The 19,995-nt window shown below is 64.0% G+C and overlaps 1 protein-coding gene across 2 annotated transcripts; it reads right to left on the bottom strand.

The window, feature by feature from the left end:
• Positions 1 to 1,673: 1,673 nt before the first annotated feature.
• On the bottom strand, positions 1,674 to 19,851 carry PGAP2 (post-GPI attachment to proteins 2). Of its 2 annotated transcripts, none has more exons than XM_036390971.1 (6): positions 19,757 to 19,851; positions 17,552 to 17,725; positions 16,233 to 16,485; positions 13,479 to 13,585; positions 3,390 to 3,498; positions 1,674 to 2,969 (listed from the first exon to the last, which is right to left on the bottom strand). In XM_036390971.1, exons 2-6 carry the CDS (start codon positions 17,714 to 17,716, stop codon positions 2,839 to 2,841), a joined length of 765 nt encoding a protein of 254 aa, XP_036246864.1. In that variant the 5' UTR covers positions 17,717 to 17,725; positions 19,757 to 19,851; the 3' UTR covers positions 1,674 to 2,838. The 2 variants fall into 2 exon arrangements, with proteins under 2 accessions (XP_036246864.1, XP_036246873.1); XM_036390980.1 differs by having other exon boundaries at positions 13,491 to 13,585.
• Between the last annotated feature and the right edge of the window lie 144 nt (positions 19,852 to 19,995).

Here is a 19,995-nt window from a genome sequence, read left to right as displayed (position 1 = left end):
CCAGGGGTGTCCCTGGTGTCCCTGTGTCCCATGGCTGGCCATGGCAGCAGCGAGGGAGCAGAGCCCTGTGTTCCTGTGCCCAGGGGTGTCCCTGGTGTTCCCGTGTCCTGTGGCTGGCCATGGCAGCAGCGAGGGAGCAGTGGCATCCCCGGCCGCCCTCGCCACCCCCTCGCCACCCCCCCGGCACGTGCTGGCGTGCGGCCATGTCCGGACACGGGCCCCTTGTCCGGCCCCGGGCCTTCCTGCAGGAAGGGCAGAGACCCGGCGCCCGCCACAAGCCGCCTTTGTTCCCTGCTCCCCTTGGCACCAGAGCCGGGGCAGCAGGCGTGGGCAGCGGGGCTGGGGGCTCTGGCCACGGCCCGGCCCAGCCCAGCCCAGCCTCCTGCAGCCTCCTGGGGCTTGGCAGAGTGTGGCTCCTGCAGAGCCCACCCTGCGAGCCCAGGGCCAGGGGACACGGCCCCAGGGGCACTGCACGGCCACGGGCTCAGGGGTCCCTGCTGCACCAAATCCTGCTCCCACCGTGGGCATCCAACAGCCCTGTCCTGGTCTGTGGCATGACCCCCACAGCCACATCCTGCTCCCACCGTGGTGGATCCCCAGGGCCATGTCTGGGTCCCACTGTGGGGCTGGCGAGGTGGCACCCCGGTGGGGTTTGGCGAGGAAATGGGTGCTGGGGTGAGGAGGGGACCCTGTGATGCCACGAGCGGGACACAGCCCTGCCCTGGCCCGGCACAGCAGGATGAGCTCACAGTTCTTCCCCTCCCAGCTGCTCCCGGGGCAGCTGCAGCGAGGGCAGGGCCCCACCATGGCCCGGGACAGGGGGAACCAAGGCCCCGGCAGCTCCCCTGCCCCTGCCCAGCCCCAGCCCCAGCAGTGCCAGCCCCAGCCCTCCCGGCTCCAGGCTCTGTCCCCGGGGCTGGGCTGGCCCTGGCCCTGCAGCATCAGTAAGATCTGCAGGATCCGCAGCCGAGTGAGCGGCCCCAGGAGCTGGGCGGGAGCAGGGCCGCCAGCTGCGGGGTGGGCTCAGTCCCACGCCTCCAGCCCGGCTCCTGGCTCATTCCCAGCTTTGCTGAGCCTTCCCGGGCTTCATCCGGCACCCAGGGACACGTCCCACACCACAGCCCCAGGAGCCAGGATCCACAGCCCACACCCCAGTGATCCAGAGCCCACACCCCAGCACCCAGGATTCACATTCCACACCCCAGTGATCCAGAGCCCACACCCCAGCACCCAGGACTGACATTCCACACCCCAGTGATCCAGAGCCCACACCCCAGCGATCCAGAGCCCACACCCCAGCACCCAGGACTGACATTCCACACCCCAGTGATCCACAGCCCACACCCCAGCGATCCACACCCCACACCCCAGCACCCAGGATTCACATTCCAGAGCCCAGCAATTCACAGCAGATCCTGCAGGGATCTGCATCCTGAGCCCCAGCTCCAGGGATCCACACCCCAGAACGCAGGGGTCACATCTTGCACCCCAGCTCCAACACCCAGGATCCACATCCCACACTCCAGCCCCGTAGCCCAGAGTCCATGTCCTGCACCCCATTCCAGCCCCCACCCTGCCCGTGGTGCTGGTCTGGACCTGCTGGCTGTTCCAGGGCCGTGCCAGGGCCGTGCCAGGCTGGGCCAGGTGGAGATGCTGTGGAGGCTGCAGAGGGCTCACAAAAATACTTAGTGCTTTATTTCCACCTCAAAGCCAAGGCGCCACACGCATGCAGGGACACGGATGGAGCCCATGGATGGGGACACCGACGATGGACATGTGCTGCTCAAAGCCAGCTCAGCCCCAGCTCTGCCAGGGCCCCGCAGCTCCTGCTGGAGGAGGCTCTGTCCAGCTCTGGGATGAGCCCTGGGACATCCCAGGTGACCCTCGGTGGTGGCTGTGCTCAGGTGAAGGGCAGGGAGGGACCCACACCGGTCCTTCCTGGCCAAGCGTGGGGTGGGACGAGCCCTGGCAAGTGCAGACCTCCCCAAAATCAAGGCAGCTCCAGGTGCCCCTTCCAGCAGCACTGCAGGAGGAGCTTGGGGACACTGTCAGCCCCCATCTGCCATCCAGCCACGTCCCCTGTGCCCTGGCAGCCAGAGCTGCACATTGGGGGCACTGCTGAACCCCAGCAGGTCCCAGCTCCAGCCCCACGGCACAGGGGAAGCCATGGGGACGCTGGGGCAAAGACCTCCAGCACCAGCACACTCAGCCTTCCTCCTCAAACTGGGTTGGGACGGGCACAGCACCCCTGGCACAGCCTGTGCTGCTGGGAGGGCTTCTGGGAAAGGCAGGAGCGAGACCTGGATGCTCCCAGCACCTGCTCTGCCCGGTGTGCTCCCACCCTGCTCCAGGCAGTCCCTGCACGGCCCAGCACCTTCCTGCTCCCCCCTGGGCACTCAGGCACACGTGGGCCTGGACCCTGCCCCAGTCCAGAGAGCAGTGCCTGAAGCCAGCCCAAAAGGCCACCAGCCCTTTCTGAGGGCTTGCCCCAAGACCCCCAGCCTGCAGGAGGAACCGTGAGAGCCCCCAGGCCAAGAAAGGGCAGGGCAGGGCTGGAGCCCCATGGCCCAACGCCGGGAGCAGCATCCTGCTCTCCCTGGAGCATTCTCCAAAGCAACGGGCAGCAGGTCCTGCTCCTCCTCTGTCCTGCCCTCCTGGAGCTGCAGGAGCCAGGACAGGGGTCCCTGGAAGAGCCCACAGCTCCCCTGGAGCAGAGCTGCAGCTGCAGGAGGGACAGACACTCGGGGACCTCGGCAGGATCCTCGCAGCAGCTCCACAGCAAACACCCAGCCCTCCTCCAGGCAGGACAGGGAAGAGGAGCCCCCAGCACGGGGCTGGCTAGAAGTGCTTGTCCTCCAGCAGGGAGCTCACCACCAGCTCCTTGTTGCCGAAGTCCCAGAAGGCAGTCATGTGGAAGGCCATGTTGGAGAGGACAACCAGGTACTCCAGGAAGGCGAAGACAGTGTACACTGGGGGAGGAAACACAGCAGGTGAGGGGGACCCACAGCTGCACCTGCCCTGGGAGCTGGGGGGGTCTCTGGGCCACCTGTTGGGGACAGCAGAGCAGGGACTGGAGGGCTTGGACCCCACCAGGGAGGAAGTGTGGCTGGGCACCTGGAGCTTCCCTGGGCTGGGATTGGAAGGCAAGGCATCCCATTAGGAGGATGTCAGACATCTGAAGGAATTCTTGGACATCAGAAGGAGTTTTTTCACAGACGGGGTGGTCAGGCACTGGAGGTGACACTCAGTGCTCTGGGGACAGGGTGGGCATTGGGCACAGCTGGGACTTGCTGATCCCAGGAATCCCTGCCAACCTTAAGGATCCTGTGATTCAGTGATTCTGGGACCACCCAGCCCCTTCCCCAGACGCCCCCCGGCAGCCCCCTCACCTCCAGGGCCGCAGTACCAGTTGTGGTGGAAGTAAACGCACACGGCGAACGCGAACGTGATGAAGGTGAAGAAGAAGAGCAGCTGCTTCCACTTGTACGACTTGCGCTCCTGGAAGAGGCCAAAGGCTGGCTGATGCCAGAGCAGCCCTGCATGCCGTGCCATGCCATGCCATGCCATGCCGTGCCGTGCCGTGCCATGCCCATGCCATGCCCATCCCCTCCCAGGGAAGCTCTGCCCCGGCCCCACACAGCCCCGGGGGTCTCTGCACCTGGCCCCTCGTGCAGAGCCCCCCCAGGCCAGCCCCAGGGGTCGCTTGGGCAGGGCTGTGCCTGGGGATTCACACCTCCATGGAGACAGAGGGCGTGAGGGAGCCATGGGGTCCCAGCACATATGGTGCCCCCAGTGCTGGGGTGCTCAGGGGACCCCTCAAGGATGGGCCAAGGCTCTGCCAGAGGCAGATCCCCGAGCCTGGATGGCTGCAGGTGGCCCCAGGGCACAGGGAATTCAGCGGGTGCTGCACCCCCTCACTCACAACAGCAGCAGGGAGGAGGAAACCACATGAAGGGCGGCAGCTGGGGCGGGTGCTGCGCTGGAGAGCTCGCCCAGCACACCCTGGCACTGGAGGGGCCCCATCCTGCCCCCCAGCACCTCCTCTGATGGGGCAGGAACAGAGCCTGGGGATGCTGGCAGCAGCCCCACAGTCCCAGCTCACTGCTCTGTCCCCAGGGCTCAGCCTTTGTGACACGCCAGGGACCAGGCCTGTCCCCTGGGATAAGCTCCCCAACACACTGCCCAGCACCCCACAGCTGGGGGCTGGGGGTGCAGTGACCCCCGGCAGCCACAGCAGGTGCTGGCTCCAATTCCCTGCCTCTATTTCTCCCCTCACCCTGAGGGTCATGGATAAGGATCCTACAGCCTGGGGGCAGAGGAACCCCAAGCCATGTCTGGAGCCCAATGAGCATGGGGGGCTGCAAGGGGGGACAGCCCCACAGAAGGGGCTGGGGATACCACAGACAGCCCTGGCTGTTACAGGCGGGAGGGGAATTTCCCCCTCGCCTGACACTTCATGTGAGACAAAGATTCCATTCTGAGGGAGTGCTGATAACAAGGAACATTTAAATTGCCCCATCACACTTTCCATTACCCGCATAACGCGTGCCAGGGAGGAAAACCCAGAGAGGAAGGACGGGCACTTCACCGTGCGGGGACACGCGGGTGACGCCACCTCCAGCCCACGGGCGCTGGGCTGGCCCTGCCTGCTGGGACTGCCGGTCCCTCGGGCCAGCAGCAGCTCGGCCCAGCCCGGCCCAGCCGAGCGTGTGAGGAGCAGCGGCGGCACCGGCAGCGGCAGAGCCAGCCCCGAGCCGGGGCCGGGGCGCGGTGCCGAGTTTCACACCGGAAAAGCGGCTGGGAACAGCGCCGTCACCGCGCTGCCACCGCGCTGCCACCGCTCCCACGGCAGCAAACGGCTGCGCTGAGCCCCGGCGCACCCACACACCCTGCCGGGGCCGCCGGGGCCACCTGCGACCTGCTCCTCCCAGCAGCACCGGTGTGTCCGTGCCTCTGGGAGCCGCTCAGGAACCCTCGGCCCGTCCCGAGTCGGCAGAGAGCGGGGAGACACTCTCTGCGCCCCCAGGGTGCTGAGGGAGACACTCTCTGCGCCCCGAGGGTGCTGAGGGCACCTGGGCTGGGGGAGACACTCTCTGTGTGTGCCCCGAGGGTGCTGAGGGAGACACTCCCTGTGCCCCGAGGGTGCTGAGGGCACCTGGGCTGGGGGGAGACACTCTCTGTGCCCCGAGAGTGCTGAGGGCACCTGGGCTGGGGCAGACACTCCCTGTGCCCCCAGGGTGCTGAGGGCACCTGGGCTGGGGGGAGACACCCTCTGTGTGTGCCCCGAGGGTGCTGAGGGCACCTGGGCTGGGGCAGACACTCCCTGTGCCCCCAGGGTGCTGAGGGAGACACTCCCTGTGCCCCCAGGGCACTGAGGGCACCTGGGCTGGTGGGAGACACTCTCTGTGCCCCGAGGGTGCTGAGGGCACCTGGGCTGGGGGGAGACACCCTCTGTGTGTGCCCCGAGGGTGCTGAGGGCACCTGGCCTGGTCGCCTTTGCAGCACAAGAGACACCAGAGACAGCGGTAGAAGATAAAGGGCCGACTCTTAGCAGGGGTTAATGCAAGGTTTTATTAGGAGTCCCAAAGGAGCTCCTGCACCTCAGGGGGCTCCTGCCGAGAGCCCCGGGAGATGTGCCAAGGTTACATTTAAAGGGAGGTGGAAACCGACAGTAGGTAACATCCTACCAACCATTAAGTGACCCTAAGGGATGGATGCTGGGGGATGGACATTTAGGACAGCGTATGGGGCAAGGCCTGGGGGGCTGACCCCTAGCCTGTGGCTAATCACTCGACATCCTGGACCGAAGCCTCTAGACAGAGGGGATGGGATGCTGAGTGATTGACAGAGAACCAGGGTGGGGGTTTGGGGATGATCTCATCCCGGGAGAGGGATAACACAGGTAAAGGGAGGGGGTACAGTCTGAGATAAACCATTTGGGAAAAATACGGGGATACAAAACAAAACTACTTCAAAATATTACAAAGTATAAAGCCACACTACAACACACGGAGGCACAGAACACCTCGGGGCACCCCGCTCAACGCCCTGGTCCTGCAGCAGGACCCTGTGGGAGCCACCCCGCGTCACCAGAGTGACCTTGCACCTCTGGGTGCCCTCCGAGCTCCCCCTCTCCCGGTCTGGGCCGGGGATTATCACACGGATAATTAGGTGTTAATCCCTAATTCCAGGGCACAGCTGGCTCAGGCCGGTGCCAGGGGATCACAGGGCACCTGGTGACATGCCAGGATGCTGAGCAGAGCTGGCTTGGAAGGTGGCACCTCGGGGAAGGTCCCTGCAGGAACACGGGCGGGATGCCCAGCACAGCAGGGGTATGGGGGCGCATGGGGACCCCCGTGGGACGTGGGAGCTGCAGTGCCACCCTGCCCTGCTGCAGCAGGAAGGGAAAGGCCAGCCCACACTTCAGGTGGGAGCTCCAGGAGCTGTGGATGGAGGAGCTGCCCATCCCCTCGCTGGTGTGGGCTGGACCCAGGGCACAGGCAGTGCCAGGCACTGTCCCTGCTTCCCACGGCCCCAGCTTTTTGGGGATCCCCCACCTGGGGACACCCCAGGGAGCCACATGGTGGCCAGAGGAGGGCACCAAGGTTAGAGGGATGGAGCGCCTCTGCTGTGAGGAAAGACTGGGAGAATTGGGATTGCTCAGCCTGGACAGGACCAGGAACCCCCAGGTCAGAGCCATGGAGAGGAGCTGGCAGCTCCAAGCACCCTGGCAAGAAGCCACCAAACTCTGTCTGCCTGTGAGGAAAAAGGGGGGTTAGGAAATCCCAAGGATGGGTGCTCCCAGCTGAGCTGGTGCCAGGCTCCCCTGTGGCCTGGCTCTGGCTGCTGGGCTGGCACAGCTGGGGCTGCCAACTTCCTCCTGCCAAGACAGACTGCAGCACCCGTGGCAAGCAGTGTCACACAGCCAGCCCAGCCCTCCGTGGCTGCGTGTGTGTCTGGCTCAGAAAAGCACAGGGAATTATATTTAGTGCCCAGCTGGCGGGGGAGCTGAGGCACATTCCCCAACAGGCCAAGGTGAGTCAGGAGCAGGAGGCTGGGCAATTCGGGGAGGAGAGAGTGGCTGCTGCAGAGAGCCTGGGGGCACAGCCCAGCCAGCCCACAGGCACACTCTGGGATGGGGGCACACTCTGGGATGGGGGCACACTCTGGGATGGGGGGCACACTCTGGGATGGGGGGCACACTCTGGGATGGGGGCACACTCTGGGATGGGGGGCACACTCTGGGATGGGGAGCACACTCTGGATCACTGCTCCCAGCCCAGCCAGCCCACAGGCACACTCTGGGATGGGAGCACACTCTGGGATGGGGGGCACACTCTGGGATGGGGGGCACACTGGGATGGGGGGCACACTCTGGATCACTGCTCCCAGCCCAGCCAGCCCACAGGCACACTCTGGGATGGGGGGCACACTCTGGGATGGGGGCACACTCTCAGATGCTGCTCCCAGCCCAGCCAGCCCACAGGCACACTCTGAGATGCTGCTCCGAGCCCACAGAAGGCACCGGGGGTGTCATTCCCCCTGCCTGGGGGAGCCCCAAGCCCTGCAAATGCAGCTCTGAGGGCTGAGGTGGCTGCTGTGAGCTACCAGCAAGGAGGTGCAGGAGCCTCCTGCTTATCCCACTGCCTCCAGAGAGCAGAAGGACTGTGCCTAGCCCCCAGCTCCTGATGGGGACAGGGCTGACAGTGATCTTAAACAGCAACAGCTCACTCTGCAGGGACCTGCCAGGCCCTGGTTCTGCCCGGGAGCCACCATCCCTGTCTGAGGGACAAGTGGCACCTGCAGGGCTGTGTGTCACACAGCAGCCCCGGCTCCCCCGGAGCGTTTCCGGGCGTGTGCAGAGAGCCCGGAGCCAGAGGGCCCCACACGGAGCTCAGCTGCTCACAGAGGGCTGCTCTGAGCCGCCGGCAGCGCTCCCAGGGGCGCTGGGGTGAAACCACGCGTGGTCACCAAGGTGCTTGTGGTCCCTGCTGCTCACAGGGCCCTGCTGGGCAGGGACACAGCTCAGCCACCCTGCTCCAGCCCCGGGGGCTCAGCTGGGCCCTGGGGACACAGGGGACAGTGCCCCACAGGCTCCTGTGCCTGTGCACTGGGCTGGGCTCAGCCTGTGTGCCCTGAGGATGCCAGGGGAGTGGGACACTGTGGGATAGAGCCCCGGGGCTGGTGGCACAGCAGGACCCAGCTGCACTAGCCACAGCAGGGACTAGAAGTGACCTCAAATCCCACCCAGTGCCACCCCTGCCATGGCAGGGACACCTCCCACTGTCCCCAGTGCCCAGCCTGGCCTTGGGCACTGCCAGGGATGCAGGGGCAGCCCCAGCTGCTCTGGGCACCCTGTGCCAGGGCCTGCCCACCCTGCCAGGGAACAATTCCTCATTGCCAAGATCCCACCCAGCCCTGCCCTCTGGCACTGGCAGCCATTCCCTGGGTGCTGTCCCTGCAGGCCTTGTCCCCAGTCCCTCTGCAGCTCTCCTGGAGCCCCTGCAGGCCCTGCCAGGGGCTCTGAGCTCTCCCTGGAGCTGCTCCTCTCCAGGTGAGCACCCCCAGCTCTCCCAGCCTGGCTGCAGAGGGGCTCCAGCCCTGGAGCAGCTCCGGGGCTCCTCTGATGAGCCTGAGCCAGCCAGCCTGATGGCACCACATGCACACACTGGTGTCTGCTGGGGCCACCAGCCCTGAGCTGGGGGAAAAAGTGTGTTTGCAAACAAGAAGTGAAACTGCTCTGCCCCAGTGCCCAGCTCTGCAGCTCAGGGCTGGGGGGAAGGAGGGTTTTAAGGGCGAGCAGCCAGCCAGGAACAGCAGAGCTGCCAGCCCAGGTGGGCACTGCCATGCCATGGCCAAGCACCAAGCACAGGGTGCAGTGATCAGCCTCAGCTGAAGGCTGCCAGGCTCCATTTCCCTTTTCACAGAATCTCCCTCCTCTGCTTTGCCCCCTCCCCTCCTTTTCTCTCTCCTGCTTTGTCTTTTCTCCCTTCCCACAGAGCTTTATTTTCCTTTCTCTCACCATTTGCCACCTCGAAACTGGAAACTGCCTGTACTTCCCCATTACAAACCAGTTCCTCTGCACCTTCCTGCCCTCACAGAACACCAGTTGCAAGAGGAGCCCCGCCGGACATAAGAAGCTTTTGCAAGACCAATTCCTGTCCCTCCTACGAAGCCAGACCTGGGGAGCTCAACCCCCCCTAGCAGCACTAAAAGCAGTGCCAGCTGTGGGGCAGGGAAGGCACAGCCCCCCTGTTCCCCTCTCCTTCCAGCTGTGGGGCAGGGAAGGCACAGCCCCCCTGTTCCCCTCTCCTTCCAGCTGTGGGGTGAGGAAGGCACAGCCCCCCTGTTCCCCTCTCCTTCCAGCTCCCCACACGGATCTTGTCCTGGAGATGGTCCCAGGTTTGGCCCTGGAGAACCTGAACCCTGTTGGGACCCTCTGCAGGGGAGGAGGGAAGGACAGAACACTGCAGGACCGGAGCCATTCCTCGCCTGTCCCCTCCTGCCATCGCCAGCTCCAGGGCTGGGGGCAGCAAATGTGAACAAAGGCCCCAAAACAAGGGACACCAGCCGAGCCAGAGTCTGTCCCCAAGGTGATGCACACGGAGGGATCAGCTGTGCCCTGGCCTCAAACAGCCCCACGAGCGTGGCTGGGCAGTTCACTGGCACTGCCAAGCCTTGGACGCAGTGGCACCTCTCGTGGCAGTGGCACCTCTCGCGTCCCGTCCTGCCGAGCCAAGCAAGCTGCGGGTGTCACAGGAGCTGTGCCAAGCCTGCCAGGGCCACCAGCCGTGAGCAGAGGGCTCGGAGCCTGAGGAATCCAGGCAGAGAGCGGGACAAACCCCAGCAGACCCGGCTCGGCCTGCAGGATCCGCGGGAAGGGTTGGTGGCACGAGCCCAACACCATCACCGGACAGGGGGACGCGGCAGCTGCAGTGACCAGAGTCCCCCAGCCACAGGGGACGCCGGTGGCGCGACAAGCAGCGTGCCACCTTCACCCCGCCACAGGCGGGCTGGGAGCCGTGTCAGCCCGCCTCCCTCCTCCTCCTCCCTTAGCCGTGCCCTGCGCGACAGCTCCACCCCGCGGCCGCGCACCAAGCGGGCGGGGACGCCGGAGCTGGCACAGGGACACCGGAGCTGGCACAGGGACGCCGGAGCTGGCACAGGGACACCGGAGCTGGCACAGGGACGCCGGAGCTGGCACAGGGACGCCGGAGCTGGCACAGGGACGCCGGAGCTGGCACAGGGACACCGGAGCTGGCACAGGGACACCGCACCCCCGCTGGCCGCGGGTCAGGGCTGGCCCTGGAGGGCTCCTGTCTCCTCGGGGAAACCCCCAGCTTTGGGGGGAGCACGCACCCCGAGGGCAGCTCCCTCCACCAGTAGGGTGGTTCCAGGATGGGAGGAGGAAGTGAGTGGTGGCACGATGCCAGGCGGTGGCATGCTCAGCCAAGGTGTCACCATGTTCCCTGACCTTCCCCCAAAGGGTGTGCAGATTCCTTCAGTCCACGGGTAGAGCCACAGAAAACAAGGAGGCTGGAAAATCCCTCTGAGACCACTGAGTGCAACTGCACCCGAGCAGTGCTGAGGCCACCATTGATCCATGTCCCCAAGTGTCACACCCACACAGCTGTGAAATACCTCCAGGGATGGGACTCCACCCCTGCCTGGGCAGCTGTGTCAGGGCTGGACCGCCCTGTATAGGAAGTGATTTTCCCAATACCCAATGTGAACCTCCTCTGGTACAGTTTGAGGCTAATTCCTCCTGTCCTGTCCCTGTTCCCTGCGAGCAGAGCCCAAATCCCCAGCTGTCCCCTCCTGTCAGGAGTTGTGCAGAGCCAGAAGGTCCCCCCTGAGTGTCCTTTTCTCCAGGCTGAGCTCCTTCAGCCCCTTCCCCAGCTCCATTCCCCTCCCTGGACATGCTCCAGCCCTCCAAAGGCTCTCTTGTCCTGAGGGGCCTAAAGCTGAGCCCCGGATCTGGGATGCCTCACCCCTCCCTGCCCATTTGCAGGGGAGATAAAACAGCACCAGTGGGTGACGTGGCAGGGGAGGAGACCCAGGGCCTTGGAGGTCTCACCCAGAAAAAAGACAAGCCAAAACAATATGACAGAAATAAAGGAAGCCGTGGGAAAGCTGCCAGGGAATGACTGCGAGCTCCCGCTATTCCCATATCAGCAGGGAGAACAGATCACTTCCCCGAGAGCGAGGAGACTCTCAGCATCTCCTCAAGCCCCTTCCCTTAGGAGCCTTACAGCCAAACAGCTGCTGGAAGCTTCTTTCCCAGGTCTCTGGAGTCAGGCAGCAGGGACAGGCTCCGTGAATTGGCGGAAGGGGAGGAAAAGCAGCAGTGACAGAGCAGGAGCTGCTCCAGGAATGTGGAGCTGGGCCCCCCAGCACTCATCCTGCTGGGACAGCAGAGCTCAGCCCCAGCACTCATCCTGACAGGGCTGCAGAGCTCAGCCCCAGCACTCATCCTGACAGGGCTGCAGAGCTCAGCCCCAGCACTCATCCTGCTGGGACAGCAGAGCTCAGCCCCAGCACTCATCCTGACAGGGCTGCAGAGCTCAGCCCCAGCACTCATCCTGACAGGGCTGCAGAGCTCAGCCCCAGCACTCATCCTGCTGGGACAGCAGAGCTCAGCCCCAGCACTCATCCTGCTGGGACAGCAGAGCTCAGCCCCAGCACTCATCCTGCTGGGACAGCAGAGCTCAGCCCCAGCACTCATCCTGACAGGGCAGCAGAGCTCAGCCCCAGCACTCATCCTGCTGGGACTGCAGAGCTCAGCCCCAGCACTCATCCTGCTGGGACTGCAGAGCTCAGCCCCAGCACTCATCCTGACAGGGCTGCAGAGCTCAGCCCCAGCACTCATCCTGCTGGGACAGCAGAGCTCAGCCCCAGCACTCATCCTGACAGGGCTGCAGAGCTCAGCCCCAGCACTCATCCTGACAGGACAGCAGAGCTCAGCCCCAGCACTCATCCTGCTGGGACAGCAGAGCTCAGCCCCAGCACTCATCCTGACAGGACTGCAGAGCTCAGCCCCAGCACTCATCCTGACAGGACTGCAGAGCTCAGCCCCAGCACTCATCCTGCTGGGACAGCAGAGCTCAGCCCCAGCACTCATCCTGACAGGGCTGCAGAGCTCAGCCCCAGCACTCATCCTGACAGGGCTGCAGAGCTCAGCCCCAGCACTCATCCTGACAGGACTGCAGAGCTCAGCCCCAGCACTCATCCTGCTGGGACAGCAGAGCTCAGCCCCAGCACTCATCCTGACAGGACTGCAGAGCTCAGCCCCAGCACTCATCCTGACAGGGCTGCAGAGCTCAGCCCCAGCACTCATCCTGCTGGGACAGCAGAGCTCAGCCCCAGCACTCATCCTGCTGGGACACAGACCCCAGGCACAGCACCCGCCCTGCAGCCCTGGGCCACAGGCACACACCTGCCATGGGCTCTGCTCTGCACACTGTCACCTTCCTGGGGCACCACAGCCCCAGGACCCCTCCCTATTTAACACTGGGACCACGAGGGCTGGACTGGGATCAGCTGGGGAGAAGCATCCCAAGGGGAAAGGAGAGAGATCCAGGCAGTCCAGATCCACAGGTGAAGGCAAGCCTGCTGGAGCCACGTGAGCACAGAAACACAGCCCTACAGCGTGAAACCTGGATGTCCTGCCCTGCCCTGCCTGTGGCTGCCAGTGCCCATAGTCCAGGACAAATCTGGATGTCCTGCCTGGGGTCCAGGACTGACACCACAAACCAGCACAGCACAGAAGCTGCATCCAGGCAATGGGACCAGGAGTGCCTGGCTGGATCCTCCACCAGACTCACTGCCCCCACAGCCAGCCCCTGCACCCCCTGACCCTTCCCCAGAAAAGGAGCCAGAGCCAGCCTGCTCACAGTCACTCTGGAGCAAAGGGAGAACAACTCCTGCTGCCTGATGCTCCCAGCTTGCAGGACCAGCAATTCCCAGCACAGGGAAGCCAACTTCAGCTTAGAAACAGGCATGGAGAAGGGATGAGCAATCCCAATCCACAGGGATACTAAGTGGTTTCCAGTCTGATCTCTCGATGAAAACTTAATCAGATACTGGCAGGGTGGGCAGGCCCTGGCACAGGGTGCCCAGAGCAGCTGGGGCTGCCCCTGCATCCCTGGCAGTGCCCAAGGCCAGGCTGGGCACTGGGGACAGTGGGAGATGTCCCTGCCGTGGCAGGGGTGGCACTGGGTGGCCTTTAAGGTCCCTTCCCAACCAAACCATTCTGTGGTTCTATGATAAAACCAGAAAATATGAAATTAAAAGCTTCCTTCCCATTTTGCTTTGGTAAATGGATTTTGTTGAGTTCTTCCATTTCACCTGCTGCTGTTGGCTCCTCTAGCACCTGCTGAGGGTTATTTCACAAGCAAGGACAGCCAAAGCCCATCAGTGCCAGCCCAGAGCCCCCTCCCAGCTCCCAGCACAGAGAGAAGAAAGGAAAGTGTCTGTACCTCGGGACTTACTGTGTGTTTCTTAGTCATTCTCCAGAGGATGCAGGTGAGCAGCATGTGGCCCAGGGCCGACGTGATGAACACGATGAAGGCATTTTCGTGGATTGCTGGATTGACAAACAACAGGTTTCCTGTTCAACCAAGCCAGGAGCACAAGGGGAACGTGGGGCAGGATTTGGGAGGGCTTTGTGCTCTGCTGGGAGCCCCAGGACCCCAGTGATGCTGGGACTCCAGTGGGGTCTTGGCAGGAGACAGGCACATCACGGCTCCATAACCTGCTCATGCTGCCTCAGGGGCCCCTGGAAGGGGATGAAAGTGCCTGGAAGACTTATCCCAAAGTGCCAGGAGGGTGCTTCTGTGCTCTGGGACCACGGCTTCACACAGCTGTAAACTAAGGAACCATTGGGAGCAGCTCAGCATTGCCACTGTTGTTCTAGGGACAGGGAAACTGAGGCACGGGGAGGGGGTGTGCAGAGTGAGCCAGTCAAAAATCCAGAAAAGTCCATCTTCTGGCCCCCTGTATTACCTGCCTGCCCATTAGCAGCAGCCTCATCTGCAGCACTGAGGTTGCCTTGTGCATACCTGCACTAGCCCAGGTACAGGATCGGGCTGGGAAAGCAGCTGGAGCAAGGCTAAGGCAGAGCTGCTCCCAAGGCCCTAAACCCCACAGAACCCCTGCACCTTCAGGTGAGAGATTTTCATAAGTGTTGCTCTGAAGAGAACTTCCCAGCCCCTTCTCCAGAAGCTGAACCTCAGGCTGAATTCCCAACCACCTGAACACCAGGAATGACCATCCCTGTCTGCCCTCTGCATGCCAGGGGCAGGGAAGCACGTGAGGAGTGAGGTGCCAGCAGGTGGGAGAGGTCAGAGTGTCCTGCAGGGATGATTAACCTGAGCACGGCAGCTCAGGGCTGAAACTTTCCCCAGAGCTGGGGATTAGTCTGGGGTGAGGATCCAGGAAGTGTGCCAGCCAGGGCTCTGCGCCTGCCAGGCCAGGCTGGCCCAGCTGGCCAAACCTCAAAGCAGCACCTGGATTTCTAAGGGCAGGGCCCTGGCCTGGACAAGCTGGAGAAGCCCCTGGGGCAGGTCAGGCTGCGGACCCTGCCATGAGAGGGGCACAGGACACCTCTCCATGGGACAGGGAATGCTGGCAGGAGACAAGGAGGGTGAGCTGGGCAGGGACAGGTCCCAGACCACAGACATCCATCAGCAGGAGGTTCCTGCCCTGCCATCCCAGTCACTGGGCTCCACCACGGACCATCCTCACCCCAAAGGCTGGGTGACATCCTGGGACTCTGCTCAAAGCACCACAGCCCTGAATCCCAGAACAGTTTGGGTTGGGAAGGACCTTAAAAACATTATCATCCCAACCAGTGCCATGGCAGGGACACCTCCCACTGTCCCCAGTGCCCAGCCTGGCCTTGGGCACTGCCAGGGATGCAGGGGCAGCCCCAGCTGCTCTGGGCACCCTGTGCCAGGGCCTGCCCACCCTGCCAGGGAACAATTCCTCATTGCCAAGATCCCACCCAGCCCTGCCCTCTGGCACTGGCAGCCATTCCCCTTGTCCTGGCACGCCATTCTTTGTTCAAAGTCCCTCTCCAGCCCACAGCTGGATACAGTACCAATCATCACCATCCCACTGTGCAGGGAAAGCCAACACATTACTGTCCTGCTGATACAGCCCAGCACAGGGTGTGTTCCCACTGCAACAGCACCACTCCTGCATTTCAGTGCTCTCCACTTAACCCCTGGTGCCTCCTCCAGATCTTGGGATGAAACAGCAGCTGCAGACCAGCACTGGCACTTATGCTCCTCTGAGATGAGACCATGTGTGCGAAGAGAATCTCCCAGTCTGACGTGGCCAGGTTCTGGATACATGGATTTAACCTGAACAACTCTGATTTTGTTTCCAGGAGCTATTAGAGGGCTGGAGCCCCTCTGCTCTGCAGCCAGGCTGGGAGAGCTGGGGGGGCTCACCTGGAGAGGAGCAGCTCCAGGGAGAGCTCAGAGCCCCTGGCAGGGCCTGCAGGGGCTCCAGGAGAGCTGCAGAGGGACTGGGGACAAGGCCTGCAGGGACAGCACCCAGGGAATGGCTGCCAGTGCCAGAGGGCAGGGCTGGGTGGGATCTTGGCAATGGGGAATTGTTCCCTGGCAGGGTGGGCAGGCCCTGGCACAGGGTGCCCAGAGCAGCTGGGGCTGCCCCTGCATCCCTGGCAGTGCCCAAGGCCAGGCTGGGCACTGGGGACAGTGGGAGGGGTCCCTGCCATGGCACTGGGTGGGCTGTGAGGTCCCTTCCCAATGCAAACCAGTCTGGCATCCTGTGATTCTATGAAATTTTCCCCAGAAACTCCTGGGGAGGGCATGTGAAAGGGCAGCTGGAGCAGAGCCAGCTCAGAGCCCAGCCCTGCTGTGGGGATGGAGGGGAAGCAGGATGAGCTCTGGTCTACCCTGCTCACCTGCTCTCAGCCCTGGATCAGGCCTGGGCACATGGGTGGAACCAGGTGCCAAGGCCTGGTCCAGGCTCCATCCCCAGCCTGAACCCAGGGCTTCAACCAAGCACCAGCAACCAAGAACTGTGGGAAGAGCAGGGCTACTTGCATGCTATGCACACTTCATTCCTCTATAACTACTAACTTCAATGGACTCTCTGGGGGCTTTTAACTGTTTTCTCTCCCAGCTGCCTTGGAGTGCAAAGCAGTGGCCCAAGGCAGGGCGCCGCAGGACAGGGCCCTGTGAGCGGGGTGAGACACCTACCATAGTTTTCGGTGGAGGACACGTAGGTGAGGATGAGGAGGGCGAAGTTCTCGATCAGGTTGAGCAGCAGGGTGACGTGGCACAGGCGCAGGTAGCGGGGGTGGGGGCAGTGGCAGCTCTGGTAGTGGTTCCAGTAGGCCACGGCCACGAGGAGGCGCGGGGCCGAGTGCAGGCCGATGCACAGGCGCCACACGTAGCGCTGCGGGGTCTCGCCCCCGATGGCCGCGCTGATGGACGGCAGGTAGTTGGGCACCTGCGGGGACACGGGCTTGTGGGGACAGGCACAGGCAGCCAGCCCTTCCACACACTGAAACTGTCCTTTCTGTAACGCTGAATGAGTTAACTCCTAGTCCCAAAGGCAGGGAATGCATCACGGCAGTGCCCTGGTCCATCCCATGGGGTCATGGATCCTACAGCCCTGCTGGGGCAGTCCTGCGGGGCCCTGCACAGGTACCTGCTCAGGTTTCTTGCTTTTACACTCCTGATTGTCCAGAGAATCCCAGAATGGCTTTGGTTGGAAGGACCTTAAGGCCCAGGGACACTTCCCACTGTCCCAGGCTGCTCCCAGCCCCAGTGCCCAGCCTGGCCTTGGGCACTGCCAGGGATGCAGGGGCAGCCCCAGCTGCTCTGGGCACCCTGTGCCAGGGCCTGCCCACCCCGCCAGGGAACAATTCCTCATTGCCAAGATCCCATCCAGCCCTGCCCTCTGGCACTGGCAGCCATTCTCTGGCTCCTGTCCCTCCAGGCCCTGCTAAAGTTCTCCTGCTGGAGTGAGATGTCTCCTGCCCTCCACCCCCAGCTCGTGTCCAGCTGCTCATCCAGCAGCCTGAAAGCCCTGAGCCCAATCCCATCCCACATGGAGCTCCAGGCCCTCCCTCCCCAGACACCTGTGGCTCCTCTGAACTCCAGCAGACCAGGGGGCAGCAGCTCTGCACCAACCCCTCCCCAGGACGATGCATTTCCCTTCATCTTCCCCACCTTTATTCCTCGCTGCAATAACCCCCAGCGTGCCCAGTCCAGACACCAGCCTGACCAGTCTGTGCTGCCTTCAGTCCCAGCACGAAGCCAAACCTGCTGCTGCTGGTCCTGAGCCACCACAAGTATAACGAAACAATGCAGCTTGTTCTGGATTTTGGAACACTTTGGTGGGAGAGCCCAAGGGAGGAGCCCAGAAGGAGACAGAGGAGGAGAGAGGAATCCAGAAAGTGGATAGGACCCCAGCAGGAGAAGGGAGCCCAGGAGGAGGGAGAGGAGCCCAGGAGGACACAGGAGCTCTGTCACCCCCCAGCAATATGGGTTTCCCCCAGGGAGTCTCTCACCCCACAGTGGGTCGCAGTCGTCTCACGGAAGTTGAAGAGCAGAGACCAGATGACACAGAAGAGGAACCCAAAGAGAGGGCAGAACACAGTCCCGAGGGCCAGCGTGGTGAAACGCAGCCGGAACAGGATCCCGTCCCGATCCAGCGGCAGCGGGACCTGCAGCATCTTGGAAACCTGGAAACAAACAAACAAATGTCTGACTGGGGCGCTCTGTCCTGCTCTGGGCAGGGTGACAAGGTGGGCATCAGTCACAGGCTGGGCTCGATGACCCTGGGGGCTTTCTGAAACTCTGGGATTCTGTCCAGCCCCACGCAGCCCTGGGCAGGGACCCCACAGACACACGGCTCAGCCCCCCACACCCCCTGTGACCCCACAGCCGCAGGATGTGCAGCCAGAGAAAATCCCATTGTGGGGATGGCACCTCGAGACTCACAGAAAACAGGGAGCAGGGCAGAGCAGAGCAGAGCAGGGCAGGGCAGGGCCGTTCCCTGCAGCCCTCCAGAGGGATCTGGCAGGAAGGGCACGTGAACCCTGTCCCGTGGCATCCATCCAGACCATTCCCTGTGCTCAGGGCAGCGCTGACACAGCCGGGCCACCGCTCTCAGTCCCTCCGGGAGCCGCGGCTCCTCCAGCACAGCCCGGCTCTCCCAGCCCCCGGTTCTCACAGCCCGGCTCCCTCGGCTCCCCCGGCCCCAGCTCCACAACCCGGTTCCCGCAGCCCCGGTTCCCGCAGCCCCGGTTCCCGCAGCCCCGGCTCCCCCGGACCGGCTCCACAGCCCCGGCTCCCCCAGCCCCGGCTCCCCCAGCCCCGGCTCCCCCAGCCCCGGCTCCCCCAGCCCCGGCTCCCCCAGCCCCGGCTCCCCCAGCCCCGGCTCCCGCAGCCCCGGCTCCCGCAGCCCCGGTTCCCCCAGCCCCGGCTCCCCCAGCCCCGGCTCCCGCAGCCCCGGCTCCCACAGCCCGGCTCTCCCAGCCCCGGCTCTCACAGCCCCGGCTCCCCCGGACCGGCTCCCCCAGCCCCGGCTCCCCCAGCCCCGGCTCCACAGCCCGTGCTCGCCCCTCCGCACCCGGCCCTGCACGGGCAGCGCTGCCTGGAGCTGGGCCAGGGCAGGGTTAGGCTGGGTATTGTGAAAGGTTCTTCCCAGAGGGTGCTGGCACTGCCCAGGCTGCCCAGGGAATGGGCACGGCCCCGAGGCTGCCACAGCTCCAGGAGCCTTTGGCCAGCGCTGCCAGGGATGCCCAGGCTGGGCTTGCTGGGCTCTGGGCAGGGCAGGGCTGGCACTGGGGGATCCCTGGGGGTCCCTCCAGCTCAGGACATTCCATGACTCCACACACCCCAGGGTGGAGGGTCAGGGCAGCACAAGCCCCACATAACAACAAAACCGGGCTGTCAGGTCGGGAACGCGGGGACAGGCACGTCTGGAGCCTGGCAAACTCCAGAGCAGGGATCAGGCTGGGATGGATCCCACCTCCCCACCGGCCGGCTGCGGGACAAATCGGATTTATGGACAATCCCTGAGCCGTCTGGACAATGCCCCAGGGCAGCACGGCCACTGCGCCCGCACCAAAAGCCCCCCACAACCGGGGACCGAGCCCCAGGGAAGGCACCGACCCCAAGAACCGAGGGGCTACAGAACGAACGCAGAGCTCAGCCGCACCCGCGCTGCTGGGCACGGAGAGAGGGAATTATTTGAGCATAAAAGCAAAGAGAAAGGGAAGCTCCAAAGGGCCGGGTGTGGAGGGGGGTCCCCGGCCGGCCCAGGCTCCCCTCCCTGGGACCCCCCGAGGGCTCCCCACAGCCCGGGGCGGGGGATGGAGCCCCCCAAACCCTGCTCCTCCCTCGGGGGGCTCGGCCACAGCTCCCAGTGCCGTGGGACACCCCGGGGACCCCACAGCAGGAGCTCCGCAGCCCCTGCCCTCCCTCCCCGCGGGGGTCTCGCCAAAGAAGGCAAATAAAAGGCAAACCTTTTGTATCGCGTGTTGAATGGCGGCAACCTGTCCTGCAGGAGAGGGGCTGCAGCACCCCGAGAGCTGCCCCGGGTACCGCACACCCATCAGAGACACCCTGAGACCCCTCCCCGGGCTCCCCGCAGGCGCCCCCGCCCCAGGACCTCAGGCTCCCGCCGCGAGTGACCCCTCGGGGCTCCCCAGATTCCTTCAGAGACCCTCCCTGGGACCCTTCCCCAACACCCCCGTGCCCCCGCTCACCGCTCAGCCCCCGTGGCGCTGCCCCATGGCCCGGCCCGGCCCGGCAACCCCACCACGCCTCCTCCGCCTTTTCCGCCTCCTCCTCTTCCTCCCTTTCTCCCACCTCTTCCTCTGCCCCAATAACCCGCTGCGGCCCCTTTAAGAGGCGGGGCCCAGCTCCCGAGCGCCGCCACGCACGATTGGTCCTCGCGGCAGAAGCCCCGCCCCCTCTAAACGCCCCGGATGTCAGGGTGGCGCCG

Source organism: Molothrus ater, chromosome 2, assembly GCF_012460135.2.
Source record: "Molothrus ater isolate BHLD 08-10-18 breed brown headed cowbird chromosome 2, BPBGC_Mater_1.1, whole genome shotgun sequence".
NCBI classification, from domain to species: domain Eukaryota; kingdom Metazoa; phylum Chordata; class Aves; order Passeriformes; family Icteridae; genus Molothrus; species Molothrus ater.
Note: the sequence above shows the minus strand (reverse complement) of the source record. Positions and strands in the feature narration are given on the sequence as shown.